This window comes from Platalea leucorodia (genome assembly GCF_965183815.1).
Source record: "Platalea leucorodia genome assembly, chromosome: 5".
In the NCBI taxonomy this organism is placed as follows: domain Eukaryota; kingdom Metazoa; phylum Chordata; class Aves; order Pelecaniformes; family Threskiornithidae; genus Platalea; species Platalea leucorodia.
Window position 1 is genome coordinate 49,374,590 of NC_138827.1, and position 12,839 is coordinate 49,387,428.

At 36.4% G+C, this 12,839-nt stretch overlaps 1 protein-coding gene across 4 annotated transcripts in view; it reads right to left on the reverse strand.

The window, feature by feature from the left end:
• DNM3 (dynamin 3) overlaps positions 1-12,839 on the reverse strand; it is a gene marked incomplete at its 5' end in the record, with an annotated part of 182,513 nt that overhangs the window by 123,481 nt on the left and 46,193 nt on the right. For 3 of the 4 annotated variants that reach the window (XM_082311696.1, XM_082311695.1, XM_082311697.1), the window contains 3 exons: positions 2,460-2,573; positions 9,398-9,427; positions 11,086-11,134. In XM_082311696.1, the coding sequence (XP_082167822.1) occupies positions 2,460-2,573; positions 9,398-9,427; positions 11,086-11,134 (193 nt within the window). The remainder of the gene's footprint in view (positions 1-2,459; positions 2,574-9,397; positions 9,428-11,085; positions 11,135-12,839) is intronic. The other variant, XM_082311694.1, reaches the window with a different exon arrangement.

The window sequence follows — 12,839 nt, forward strand, 5'->3', positions numbered from 1 at the left end:
TGTGACAACTACCAAACCAAGCTGAAAGTGAGGAGAACATTTTAAGAAGACAAAATGTAATTATAAAAATTGGAATTCGGCCAGAAAAGCAAGTATTTTCGTCTTTATTTTCAGAAGCCAGTAGTTCTGTTTCTCAAACAAGTCACTCATCTTTTGACTAACCTAATGGTCAAGCTACGGCTTTGACCTTCTTCAGAAAGCATCTAAAACAGACCTTACTAATTTTTTAAGTCCTACTGAGAAAGGCCCAGTAAAAAAATAAAGAAAAAAATCCAGCGTAACTTTATGAACTCTTTCCCAGGACAGAACAATCAAATTATCCAGCAAATCTCTACTTAAGGAGGAATTTCTTCCACCAGCAAAGCATGGAACAGGACTACGCTATTATCTTCTCTTACCACTCTAAGAAATTCCTGAGCGATCTCCCATATTGGCCTGAATGAACTACTGGTATTTTCATGACTCTCAAAACACAACTGTTTGGCAATTAAGAGGCATTATTTTAAAATATGCATATGGAAATCAGACAGTGTCCATTTCCCTCCATGTGCTATTCTGAGATTCTGACTCTCCCTAGCAGACTGTCAAAACAAACGCTTTATTTTTAAAGTTGCGTAGCAGAAGACATTCCGTAAGTATTTTCAGGAATTTTTACATTTCACACTAAACAAAGATCAAATTCAAAAACTACCTAAAAAACTGCCACAGCACTTCATGTCTTAGATGTGCCTCCAATTGCTTGAGACAGATACATAGCAAGGGATGTTAATCTCACCACATTGCTTATCTTATTTTAGTTACAGTTACCTGTACCTAATCTAAGACAACGAGTTCTAGTAGGTTCAAGGTATATCACAAAAAATAACAGCTTCAAACTTTCAAAGGCACTTCATAAAGGCACTTTTGCATTTCTTTTTAATTCTTTTTAATTCATTTTTATGTCATTGCAATAAAATACTTCAAATTATATTTCAGTAATCTGAGAATAAAACTTCCCCTCTTAATACTTAGCACTTGGTTCCTCCCCTCTGTCTGATATACACTCATTTTCCTGTTACAGTAAATACATTTGAATCCCTTTAAAACTTAAATAAAAGGGCAAGGGGCAAAAATCTTCAAGATTAACCTAATTTGTCCCTCAATCTTAAGGTCTATCCCAAAACGGCTACTGACTCAGGAAAAATACACTACTGACCAGCACAGTTTCCACCATCAGTAGTATTACTGAAGTAACTACCTATGATAAGTATCACATTCTGGATTTGCAGGACTCAGCAGAGCTCTGGCTTATGTACATGAACTACAGGACCTCTGCCCAGTGGTTCTAGAAAATCCACTGCAGTAAAACACTAGGTTAGTTTAAACAGAATATGAATTGTCTGCACAGTCCCCATCAACTAACTCCGTTTTGTTGGGATAAGCCAGTGTTTTGATTATTACTTAGAATAAGGTGGAAAGATTGAGTGATGTCTTAGAGCTCATTTAAAGCTCTCTTTACCTGTGCCTCTTCCATCCAATGAACTGGTTCACCCTAAAAATCACTAAATTTTTGCTGAAAACATTTAACTTTAAAAAAAAAAATACATCAGAAAATAATAGGATTTTTTTTTTTAATGTAGCTCATTTTTTCTATGAAAATCAACACAAACCTTAAAAAACACACAAGGGCTTTACTGTAAAGCTGATAGTGCACATAATAATCCCATTTTAACCTTCAAAAATTAACAAGACTGCTGGAGTTTTGAATAGAGCGTATCATTACCAATATTGTTGAAAAAATAATTAAACAGAACAGATGAGCTGCCTAACAACATATTCAATAAAGTGAGCAACTGGATGTCCTGTTTATCATAGAAATGCTTTTTCCAGTTTTCATATTACTCATCTCAGATTTACTGATCAGCAGTGACATTTCTCACCAAGGTGCATTTTTTGTCAAATTTGAAAATCCATACCAACCAGCTACAGAACTCTGCAGACAGGTTTTTCATTGTCTCAGAATATGAGCCTGGAGAACAATTGCTATCATTAAATCAATTGCTGTAGTTACTTTTAGACGTAACTTTACCTACACAATTTATGATCAACTTAGAGTAGATGTGCAAAAGTAGTCCTAACAGGCATAGGACAATAACCAGAACATTCCAAAATAGGCTTTTTTTTTTTTTTTTTTTGACCAATGTGTGGAAACCACAGGAAGAGAATAAGAAAGTAAACCAAAAAACAAACAAGAACACTCCACACAACACCCTGTATTTATGTTATCAACATTTCAACGGAAGTCTTAGAGGGTCAGCTTTCTCCATTAATCAAAACCAGAAAATATAAACACAGGTAAAACCTTAAAACATTCTTTCCGTTCAAGTGTGTACAAGCCGATTTAATACTTTAAGCTGGTATCAGCAGACTGAATAAATACAGTTATTTTCCCCAGTAGAAAAAAGTTCTTCATTCCTTACCTCATCATCTTTATACCAGGACAAGCTTTCTGCAGTTAAAACGAACCAGTATTCCTTGGATCCTCCTTTCATGATGCCAATATTGTTGATGGTCAGCCAGCCTTTCCGGATGACCTGTGCAGAGGTGCAGTCAGGCACAAGTTGAGTTCATTACTCACTTGACATAATTCTGATGCTACATTCATTCTTTTAAATAAAGACTTGCTAAATAAAACAAGAACAGGTGCATTTTTTCAGTCTCTGGCAAATTCAAGAGGTTTTGCAGGTTCCTATCATTCAAGGAAAAAAAAAAAGTAACAAAGTCAATATAGTGTTTTCAGTCAAAAGGCTGGAGAAAGAAAGAAGCCTAAGTATTACCATGTTGTACTTACAGCAAGTATGAATGCATTAAGGATTGTGTAAACTTGAAGATATTTATTTGCTGTATAATAACACACTGTAAAAGTCCATGCAACTTTATATATGACTACTCTCTTCTAGTCTAATTGTTAAGGTCATTTGTAAAGTTGGATATTAGGAAAAGCACCTAGATTCTGGCAAAGTGAGTGGCTTCTGGCACACACTGGGAATTTTCAGCATGGGTTGAATCAAGTGACAAAGTGGAGAGGTCCTCTACAGTTAATTTGAAATTAAGATAGGAAGCAGTAAGGAAAGGTATATGAGAGCTATTTTCTCTCATAAGGTAGAAGAGGAAAAGAAAGGGGGCGGGGACGGACGATGGACGACGACACCTAAGGCAGCAATAAAAATCAGGAGAAAAATAGGTAACGCAGAACTTTATAAAATAGATACAAGCCAAAGATGAAAGAACAGATGGGAACAGCAAACCTGTAAATACTAAGGCCAGGAGGCTACATCATGCAAAAAGAGAGACAAAAGAAAACTGAAGAGGAATAAGACAACTCCAGAGATGAAGAAGAGAGAATGGTCATGAGAACTGGTTTATGGATCATATAGAAACTTACAATTTTATTGGAACATTTATTGTTTTCCAATACATATACGAGAAAGCAAATGTTCCTTCCTATTATACTCTGAACAAGACAACAGAGCTCTCCTAATCACACAGATGCAGGGAACTTCAGCCGTTCCGTTTCTCCCCACAGGAACACCCTTTACTTGCCTATGAAGCATTGAGATGGAAAGAAGTGCTCAGAGAAGCCCTTCAGAACTCCCTCAACAAGTGCCACAAGCACAGACTTGTGTGACTGAACACAAGTGTCCTCTTGCTTTTAGAGAAACAGAGGAGACTGTGACGTTCCTCTCATAGGGCTTTACAAGACTAGTAACTCCAATATCAACAGATAACCAGAGAAAACCATTGATCAATATCTTTTCCTTGTCATCTATAAAAGTTTAAGAATTGGAATTCACTCCCATTCAGCATGCACGTTCATGTAAGCTCCCTGATAGAAACAGCTTTGGTATTGCACAGAGCAAGGGACTAAGTTATATTTGATAACCAAACCAAGAGATCAAAAGTTGCACCTGAAAAGGTGGTAAAAGTATTGGTAATGCACATACTCCAAGAGTATCAATTTCATTTCAAATAAGATGATCATGTTTTCCCACTCACTACCAACCAGGCCAGCAGTGTAAGAAAACAACTGAAGATCCAAAAACAGTCTATGGGTTTTCAGCTTGTAAGAAAATCGCTAAGAAAGCATTGATTCAGTTCTGAAGACTCAGTAAGCTGAGAGAGAACTAGACATGACTCCCATAGAGATACTCAAGGGTATAGCACGAGCAGACTGGATGGAATAGCCTGTACCACAAAGGTTTCTGCAGAAGTTTGTAATTATTTTTAATATTCATGTTCCTTTAGGGGAGTGGGGGGTGGAGAGGGGGCATTACTGAGTATAAATAGGCATGGAATGCTTGTCCGAGTGCAAGTTAAGGAAAACGTACTGATACAAACCTGATTACCCATCAATCCTCATTTTATTTTACGGTGTTTATTGAAGTAAACTTTTAACAGGAAACAAACAACATGCATATATAGCCAGTGTACTGGCCTTCAGGCAGCTGCAACAGAACAAGTTGTGGAACCAAGCTAATTTCATTTTGTTTCTGCACTGAACTACACAAATGCAAATGGAAGAAATTTTAGGAAAAATCCAGGAAATTAAGGTTCCCCAACCACTTGAATTTAGCTCTGCAACAAGGTGAGCTACATTTGTACAGCAGACTAAATACTTCACAGCAATTGTGCAAAGGTGGTTATTCCCATGTTATAAAGAAACTGAAATAAGAGGCTCTGAGAGAGGACGCTGTTGAACCATGCTGTCTGCAATTGAAAATGCTCTGTTGCTCCCTATAAAGCACATATCAGGAAGCACAGGCAGCCGGGCCAGCATGCTACTGAAAACTGGTTTGGACACACATCCTAGAGAGGGTAAACGATTTGAAGACAGATGTCACAGTGGGGATAAAGAGGTGGTTTCTAGAAGCAAACCAGTAGCATGTTCAAGAACCTTACAGGTGATGAGCACTTAAAAAGGAAGGGAACTAGCACACTCTGCTTATTCCATTCAGTGCTTTCCCTCATCATTACCATAGGCTTTGTAGCATAAGAGTCAAATTTTCTCAATTTGACAAGAATGCATTTGTGGTAAAGGTCTCAGAACAGACCAAGCCAAGATTTTAATATCTAAACTATCCAAGACACTTAAGAAGTTCCTAAGTAAGCTTTTAGTACTTCTAATGTAGGAACCACATTAGTTGCATAGCTCCAAAAGACTGTCTTGCTCCAGTCCAATGCGTCTCCCCATAGATGCATAGCCATCACTGGGTGTGGACAGCAACAAGCTGATGTGCTAATACAAACATTGGTCACTGTCTCGTAAAGGAAGGAATTTGCCAGTTGTTTCCTCAAAAATCCTGTGTGCTGAGGATTAGATCCAGCTGTCATTCCCACACGACGCTGCATGAAGAGCAGGGCACCAAGCTATAGCAATATCTTGGGTATGTGTTTTTCATGTGCAAATTTCTAGACCTGTTTACCTATACCCCTCTGGGAAAACAGGCTACTGTGTTCTCTAACCTATCCTGGACACTATGACAGATCATAATTACCCAAAATACTTGAAGCAGTTCCAGGGGACATCAAGAGAGAGATGAGCTTAGTGTGCTAAGCCTCACGTTCTTTTCATTGAATTGTTCCCATTTCACGGGCCCATTTTGTTAACTACCAAAAGCTACACTTTCAAAACACTCAGTACCAGTGTTGGGATCAGGGGGGAGGGAGATGTCAGATCAAGGTGTAAGTGCAAAACAAAGTGAGATTAAGGAACACAGTTTTACTTTCAAAAGAAGCTAAATTACACCTCAGACTCCAGCCAATTTCTCAAAAAGTAATTCAAGCTATATTTTAGAAATAAATGTCCTTCCATAGGCAATAAGCAGCAAACATTTTCAAAGAGACTTTTGAAGTTAAAAAAGCTCTGATGGAAGCGTTTTGTTTTTGGGTTTTTTTTTTTTGTTTTTTTTTTTTAAACTATTGTGTTAGCTATGTTGTATAGTACTTCAGCTTGAAAAATGAAAGTACTGTGTTTCATTATTGTTTTCACTAGTTCATTTTCTGGTTGGTTTGGATTTAAGAGATCCATTTCAGTATTCTTCTATCATATTTCTAAATGTCACTCTGTGCAAACCGGATATTAGTGACATGAATTATGAACTTCAGGAAGGTGAAAAATATGGGCATTGCCAGAAGCTAGGGAAGACAATATTCTGACCGGTAGTTGGACTCCATGTACAGGATGAACAAGAGATGACACAGTTCCTTCCTTCAGGGTCCCGATACCTAATCTGGGTGTCTGAAAAATGAAACTTAGAGGGTACGAATGCACATGAACAAGCCAGAAGGAAGTCATTTTCTGATAGTTCAGCTGCACAAAACCCAAATCATATCTGTTGTTCTTATTCTCCACCACTTCACGGATAAACAGGAAAGCAGGATTTGACACAATATGTACATTTTATGTATTGCTGCATGACTTACTCATTCCATTAAATCAAATAAGGTATTTGTAAAAGAAATATGTTAGAGAACCAGAAAGTGTTCCATTTCTTTAAAAGAAGTGTTTGAAAGATGATTTCAAGATAAGTGAGAGATAAGTGAAACTGACTTGGCAAACAGAAATACAAGTGTGAAAATCATGATACTGGCTACTTCCACAACAATACAAGCAGCAGCATTTGTTGAGTTAACATAACTCTATTAAAGTTGTGTTACGTAACTCCATTGAAATTATTTTGAACACGCAAGACAACTCCCAGCACTCTTCGATCTTCTGATCACTGTCATAACGACACGTGTTACCAAGGAGTAAGCACACTGAGAGAATAAAAATTGCAAAACCTACTCTGTGAGGCATCCTTACAACCTATTGGTTCTTTAGGTTCAAATATGAAGATTCTCACACTACAGAGGCTAAAAAGGAACAACAGATTAGAGGGGAAACCCAATACAGTATTTCACTGTAATTTGCCAAATGTCAGAGCATAAACTGATCAGATCTGTTCTGACACCGAACACAACTGAGATCTTGTGACATTGCTTCCCCCAAAATCACTGCACAATATATTGCAGTGATTTTATATATATCTATATATATATAAAATATATATTGCAGTGATTATATATATATATAATATAACTTAAAAATAATGATGGTGGCTTAAGTCCTAAACACAGCTCTACTTTAAAGAAAAATTTAGTCTTTACTGAATTAAAGCACTCAGTAGTGAAAAACTGAACCATACTTCCAAATGTAGTTAAACAAAGATTGAGGTGATTAAGTCAATCATGAAGGAATCTTAACCTAAAAATAAGTATAGTTAAAGGCCATTTAGAACAGTAATACTTCTTTAGTCTTGATAAGGTGAAAATTCAACAGCAGCATTGTCTCATTCAAGGATATTTCAAAATTTAACACCATGTGGTTGTCCATGCCATCACCACTGGCATTTCTTAACAGAACAGCCTTGTCATGATTTTTCATGACCACCTCACCGACCATAGCATAAGTTTCCATTTCCACGTACTTGCTTGAAAAAATTTTGTAAACACATTTTTTTCCTGGGTCATGCAAGGTAACAGGATTTAAGTATATCTGAAGAAAAGAAGGAGCAAAGTATGCTACAAAGCAGGATTAAAAAGAAAAAAGAAAAAAGGGGTTACTAGGGAAAAAGTTACTTATTAGCACTATAGTTCAGGCCAGCTGATGGGGTTGTGCTACTGATGCTACTTGTGTCCAGAACAAGTGAATCAGATTGCTGGTGTAACATTGTAAAAGAGGCAGGTCAAACAAAGCCTTTGAACCCAAACCTCCAAATCACTTGGACAGTGACTTGAAACTCATAGTTCAGATTAAGCCCCTTCTCCACAGCAGCAGATTTTGCCACAGAAGTAAAACACAAAACATATCTAAGTTATATATAATCCTCTATAATTTGAGTATCTTGCATTCTCACAGAGTATCAATTGGGAACATGGAGCAATGACACCTTCATCTTCAAAGGTTTATCATGAAGGGGAGCTTTAAATACTAAATTTTAGTCACCAAAACAAATCTCAACACACAAAATTACACAGTTAAGAGTGGGTCAGCTTTCAGGAACCAGATCACGCTAGTGTGCTGTGTAAAACCAAGCATTACACTGATTATTTCAAGCAAATCAGAAGACAGACTAACCTGTGGCTTTAAAAAGAAACTTTGTGGAGTCAGGTCAAAACCTCAGGCGGTAGCAAAGAAAAGACAAACAAAAAAGGCCAAAGATTAAGCGTGAGAGGATAAATTAGTAGTAGAGGAAAAAGGAGCAAAAAAATGTTAAGAGGAATTGGCATTACACTTCTTCCAAAAATGCAATATTGCTGCACTCATCTTATTTCTCAGATAAACAGAAATAGTCAATAGTTATCTGCATCATTCCAGTTCAAAGAAAGCTACAAAAAAGAAAAGCAATGGATTGCAAATGAGCATCCCACTATTTTGGAAAGGCTTAATGATCTTGATCTCCCAAGAGATTCAATTCAACTGCTGTTAGAATCAGTGCTGCCTAGTCCTTTTTCCTTTATTGAACATAAGTTTAGTTTAAGTTTGTTTGAAATGATAACTAATATAATTTGATGATGTGGCAACAAACTGGAAAATGTATATGTTTTCATCATAGATATTACCAAAGAATGCACACGATACAGAGATTTAATTCTCACACCTAACCATCACTGAACCAGGAGTAACTTGTTATAAAATTAACTGCTGTTTAGACAGTTAATTCTAATTAGTAATATTAAAGGCATTCACATATTTATTTACTCATGAGGTGGAAGGGTTAGAAAAGAGTCTGTCCATTATATATTGATCCTCCTGGTGCTATGAAAAAGAATGCTAAAAAGGCTTTAAATATTTCTAAGTTTATTAGTAAAACTCACTTTTTCTATCAGAAGTAATTCCTTTACATAAACAAAATAGCAAGAACAGTACCTGTACACATAAACAGCATGTTCATTTACGCAAGAGCTAATGTTTCCTTTCGGTTACCAGAAACTTATTTGCCCACCTTTCAAAAAGAGGTTTACTATGAATAGAGGCACTTACATCAGATAAAAACTGCTTTCCAGTTATATAATAAAATAAACACCAATTAGTCATGTTAGTTTGAGAAACTCAGTAAATTATAAAAATATTAATTTTATTCAGTTTTCTACAGCATTTTAAGTTATATTAATTCATACTTGTAACAGCAGGTTAGTAGCAGTTAAGTGATGAACTGCAATTATCCTTTGTTGAGGAAGTGTTACAGACAAAACAGTTTAACATTAAATAGTTTAGTAGCAAGTATTCAACAAACCAGTGAGTTAGAGACAAACTTTGCCCTCTGAGAAGCTAAATGAAAAAGCAACAATAAAGCTTACAGAACTTAGCTCGTACAATTTGCCTTGAAGGCGGTAGATTGGTTCCCTGAAATAGCAAATTGCAAAAATGAAGTTTTATTTCAGAAACATTTTGTCATTCTTTTCAACTCCAAAACAATTAACTTAAACATCTGTTTATTATCTTTAAAATAAAAGGTTCAGCAAAGTCCTTTGTACCAAAAGTAATCAAGTTTCAACATTTAATTTAAAATGCCAAGCTTTTTCTCCACTTCTTTAGAGAGAGAAGATTCACTTAATTAAAAAATCATTCATTTTATTTGTGTATTTTTGAAGAGTCAGATAATTGGTTGATTTTCCTTTTATGGGACACTCCAAAGTGATGACGGTTGTTGTGTTTGACACATGTTCCGGCACAGCTAGATAAGAAGGAAATCTCTCCTCAGAGGGGAGAGAATAGTCTTTGAAGCCATTTCAGTGTTTAGACCTTTCAACTTTTTTCATCTTAGTCCTAACCATAAATTACATCAAAGATGCCACTCATGGTGGTCAGGCCGTGGGGGACCATCACATCCAAGACGTTAATGAATTATTTTAACTAACATCTCAAAAATAACCAGCAATTTCTTGGTGGGAGGAAGAGGTTGGATGTCTATCCTAAAAAAGATGACTAAGTTTTCAAAAAATGCTAGAACTCTCATCTACAACAGCAGAAGAGGAGACTTTCTGAAATGTCAGGTTTATCACCTGAGGGATCCAAATTCAGTGGTCACATTTGAAAACCTTGACCTTTCACGTCCTGAGCATTGTTTGACCAAATTGCACATGAAAACATCAGGAAGACACTGAATATTGGTAATTATTTATACAAAATTTCATTGTCTTATTTTTACTAGAATTTTTTATTTCCTTTTAAAGTATGTACTAATTCCATAACATTCTCTTTTTGTTTAAGACTTTGCAAAACCCTCAAAGTGAGCAGAAACCTCCAAAGTTGTAGCAATTTCATTATTTTCATCTCATATAAAAAAGAGGACTGATCCTGTGAAGTACTGAGCACCCCTGGCCCACACAAAAGCAAAGAAAGAAGCACAGCTCAGGAGCACTTAGCATCTTGCAGAATTAATCCCATATTCTTGTGTGATAAAAAGAAACAAACGAGTAATTTCATTAATGAATCTCAGTGAAAATGCTAATTAATCTGAGACCATCAACCAGTTATTCTTTGTTTATTTTGAGAGAGGCCTATGGTACATAGTCAACATCTTTGTGAAGTCAACTGAAAGTTTTCCGAAGAGGTAAAGGCAAATCCACTTTTGCTTGCTGAATTACCCCTTCACTGCTGTTAAACTGTGAACACGTAAGAACTAGGAAAACAACTATGACAAAGCACACACAAGCAAGTACTCACCAGCATTTTGGATTCTGAAATTCACAAGTTTGCAGTTAATGACAAAATACGTTGATGTGTAACGTGAAAGGTTCAATGCACTAAACAGCATGGGAGGGGAGACACTAATCAGCAGTGCAAGCAGTAGCAGAAATATTAAACAACAAATGACAATAACAATGAAAGTCAAGTGGCTCTGAAAAATCCAGTAAAACAAGGTGATGATGACGCATTTTATATATGTTTGAAGCAGAAAAGGTAAATGATACACTTACAGCAAATAAATGCAGCCAAGAAAACCAAACAGCTTGGATTAACTTGCACATGCCATTATCCATTCTCTGTTAGGTGCCTACCTGATTTCCCACTGCACTTTTGTTAACCTGACTGCTTCTTTGTTGGGCACTAAGGGAAGCAGAGGAAAAGAGTTATACTGAAGAAACTCGAACTAAGCCAGTTCCTGAGGAACAGATTTTAGCAGTAATAGTTACTTCTGATTCCAGCACAGAAAGCTAGAGTAACAAAGAAACACAGCAAAATCATTGCATATATGTGCATATTTCAACTACTTTTTCTTACAGTATAGGAATGCCTGCTTAGGACAGAAGGGACATGCACAGCAGACAGCTCCTACTAATCACCTCCTTTGTAACAACATCCTACTTGGATTGGTAAAGGTTACTAAGAGCACAGAGAAATTATGGTTCACGTGGGTAACTCTGGAAACATTAGCCTCTATAAATATTCAAAAAGAGACAAAAAGCAAGCCATTTCTGTTATTTAGCACAGTACAACAAATCCTTCCCTGCTGGAGGCTCCATAATAGCTTTGTCTTGACAGTTTGTTTTGGATATTATTCTAATATTTATATGCACTTTGAGGGTGTAAATATAACCAATGGATGAAGCCATCACAAAGCTCGTTCAAAAAGCTGGAATCATATAAGAATAGAGCATATTTGAAATTAAACCATATTTAAAATAGTTTGCTCAATTCTTGAACTCTAGTAATCCCAGTTCCCGAAATAAAACACACTCCTGTCTCAAAAACATACAAGTTGCCATTAATTCTAAAAGCATTTACATTATGTGGTGGTTTGTAAGTGTTAGGTCACAAAATTAAAATATTGCTGGAAAGAGGAAGAAAAGCATTCAGAGAGCAGGCTTTGGCTAATCAACCACCAGAGTGGCCACTGGTGACAGGAAGTTTTGTTTGGATTAGATTATACCATTTCACCAGGCATTGATTAACTGAAGAAAAAAGCATACATATTAGATCAGCTACAGACGCTGCTCTGAAAGAGTAAGAAAGATAGATGTGCTTGGATCACAGTTTATGGGCCAATCCTGCAACTGTTTTGTGCACAGCTGGTGTTCCAAAGAATAGCTGAAGCACCAAGCTCAGCCCCATCCCAACTCTGATCCTGCGCTTTAGACCATACTCTGTCAAACCAGGAGGCCACATGCTGTCCATGAGAAGATCCACAAGGATGTTTATTCCACATGCCTATTTACTGGACATAGCTCTCAATCATCCAGATCCTTTTGACCAAATAGCACTGCACATCCCTGTTGCATCGTCTGAGTTGCATAAGCTTTGGTGCCTAAATTATGATTAAATAACGTGCATGCAGAAAACACAGCACTAACACCTCACCAATTCTGATCTGTTGTTTGAGAAACACACATGAGATGGCTTTAGGAAACCTAATTACCATTCTTTCAGTTTGGTTTTGTTTTGGGTTTTGTTTTGTGGTTGGTTTTTTTTTTTTTTTTTTTTTTAATTTTATTTCATTTTGTCGCCTTAGGAAAGCTAAATAGATGACTAACATCATACTAAGAAACCCAAAGGCTAAGAAGCCTTTTAGAAATAGCCCAGCAACTGGTCCTCTATTTATTGTTCTAAATACAGATTACTCTTTATGTAGATTGAAGCATGTAGCTACGTCTGAGTTACATCAACTGGAAAACAAACCCAATTCCAACATTTTACCACTTATTCTGCTAAATGAGGCAAACATTAATATTCTAAGATTTCACACTTTCATAACTATGTAAAGTTGTTCTAAATATTGGCATTCTTAAAACCATCTCAATTCAATTCACATTGC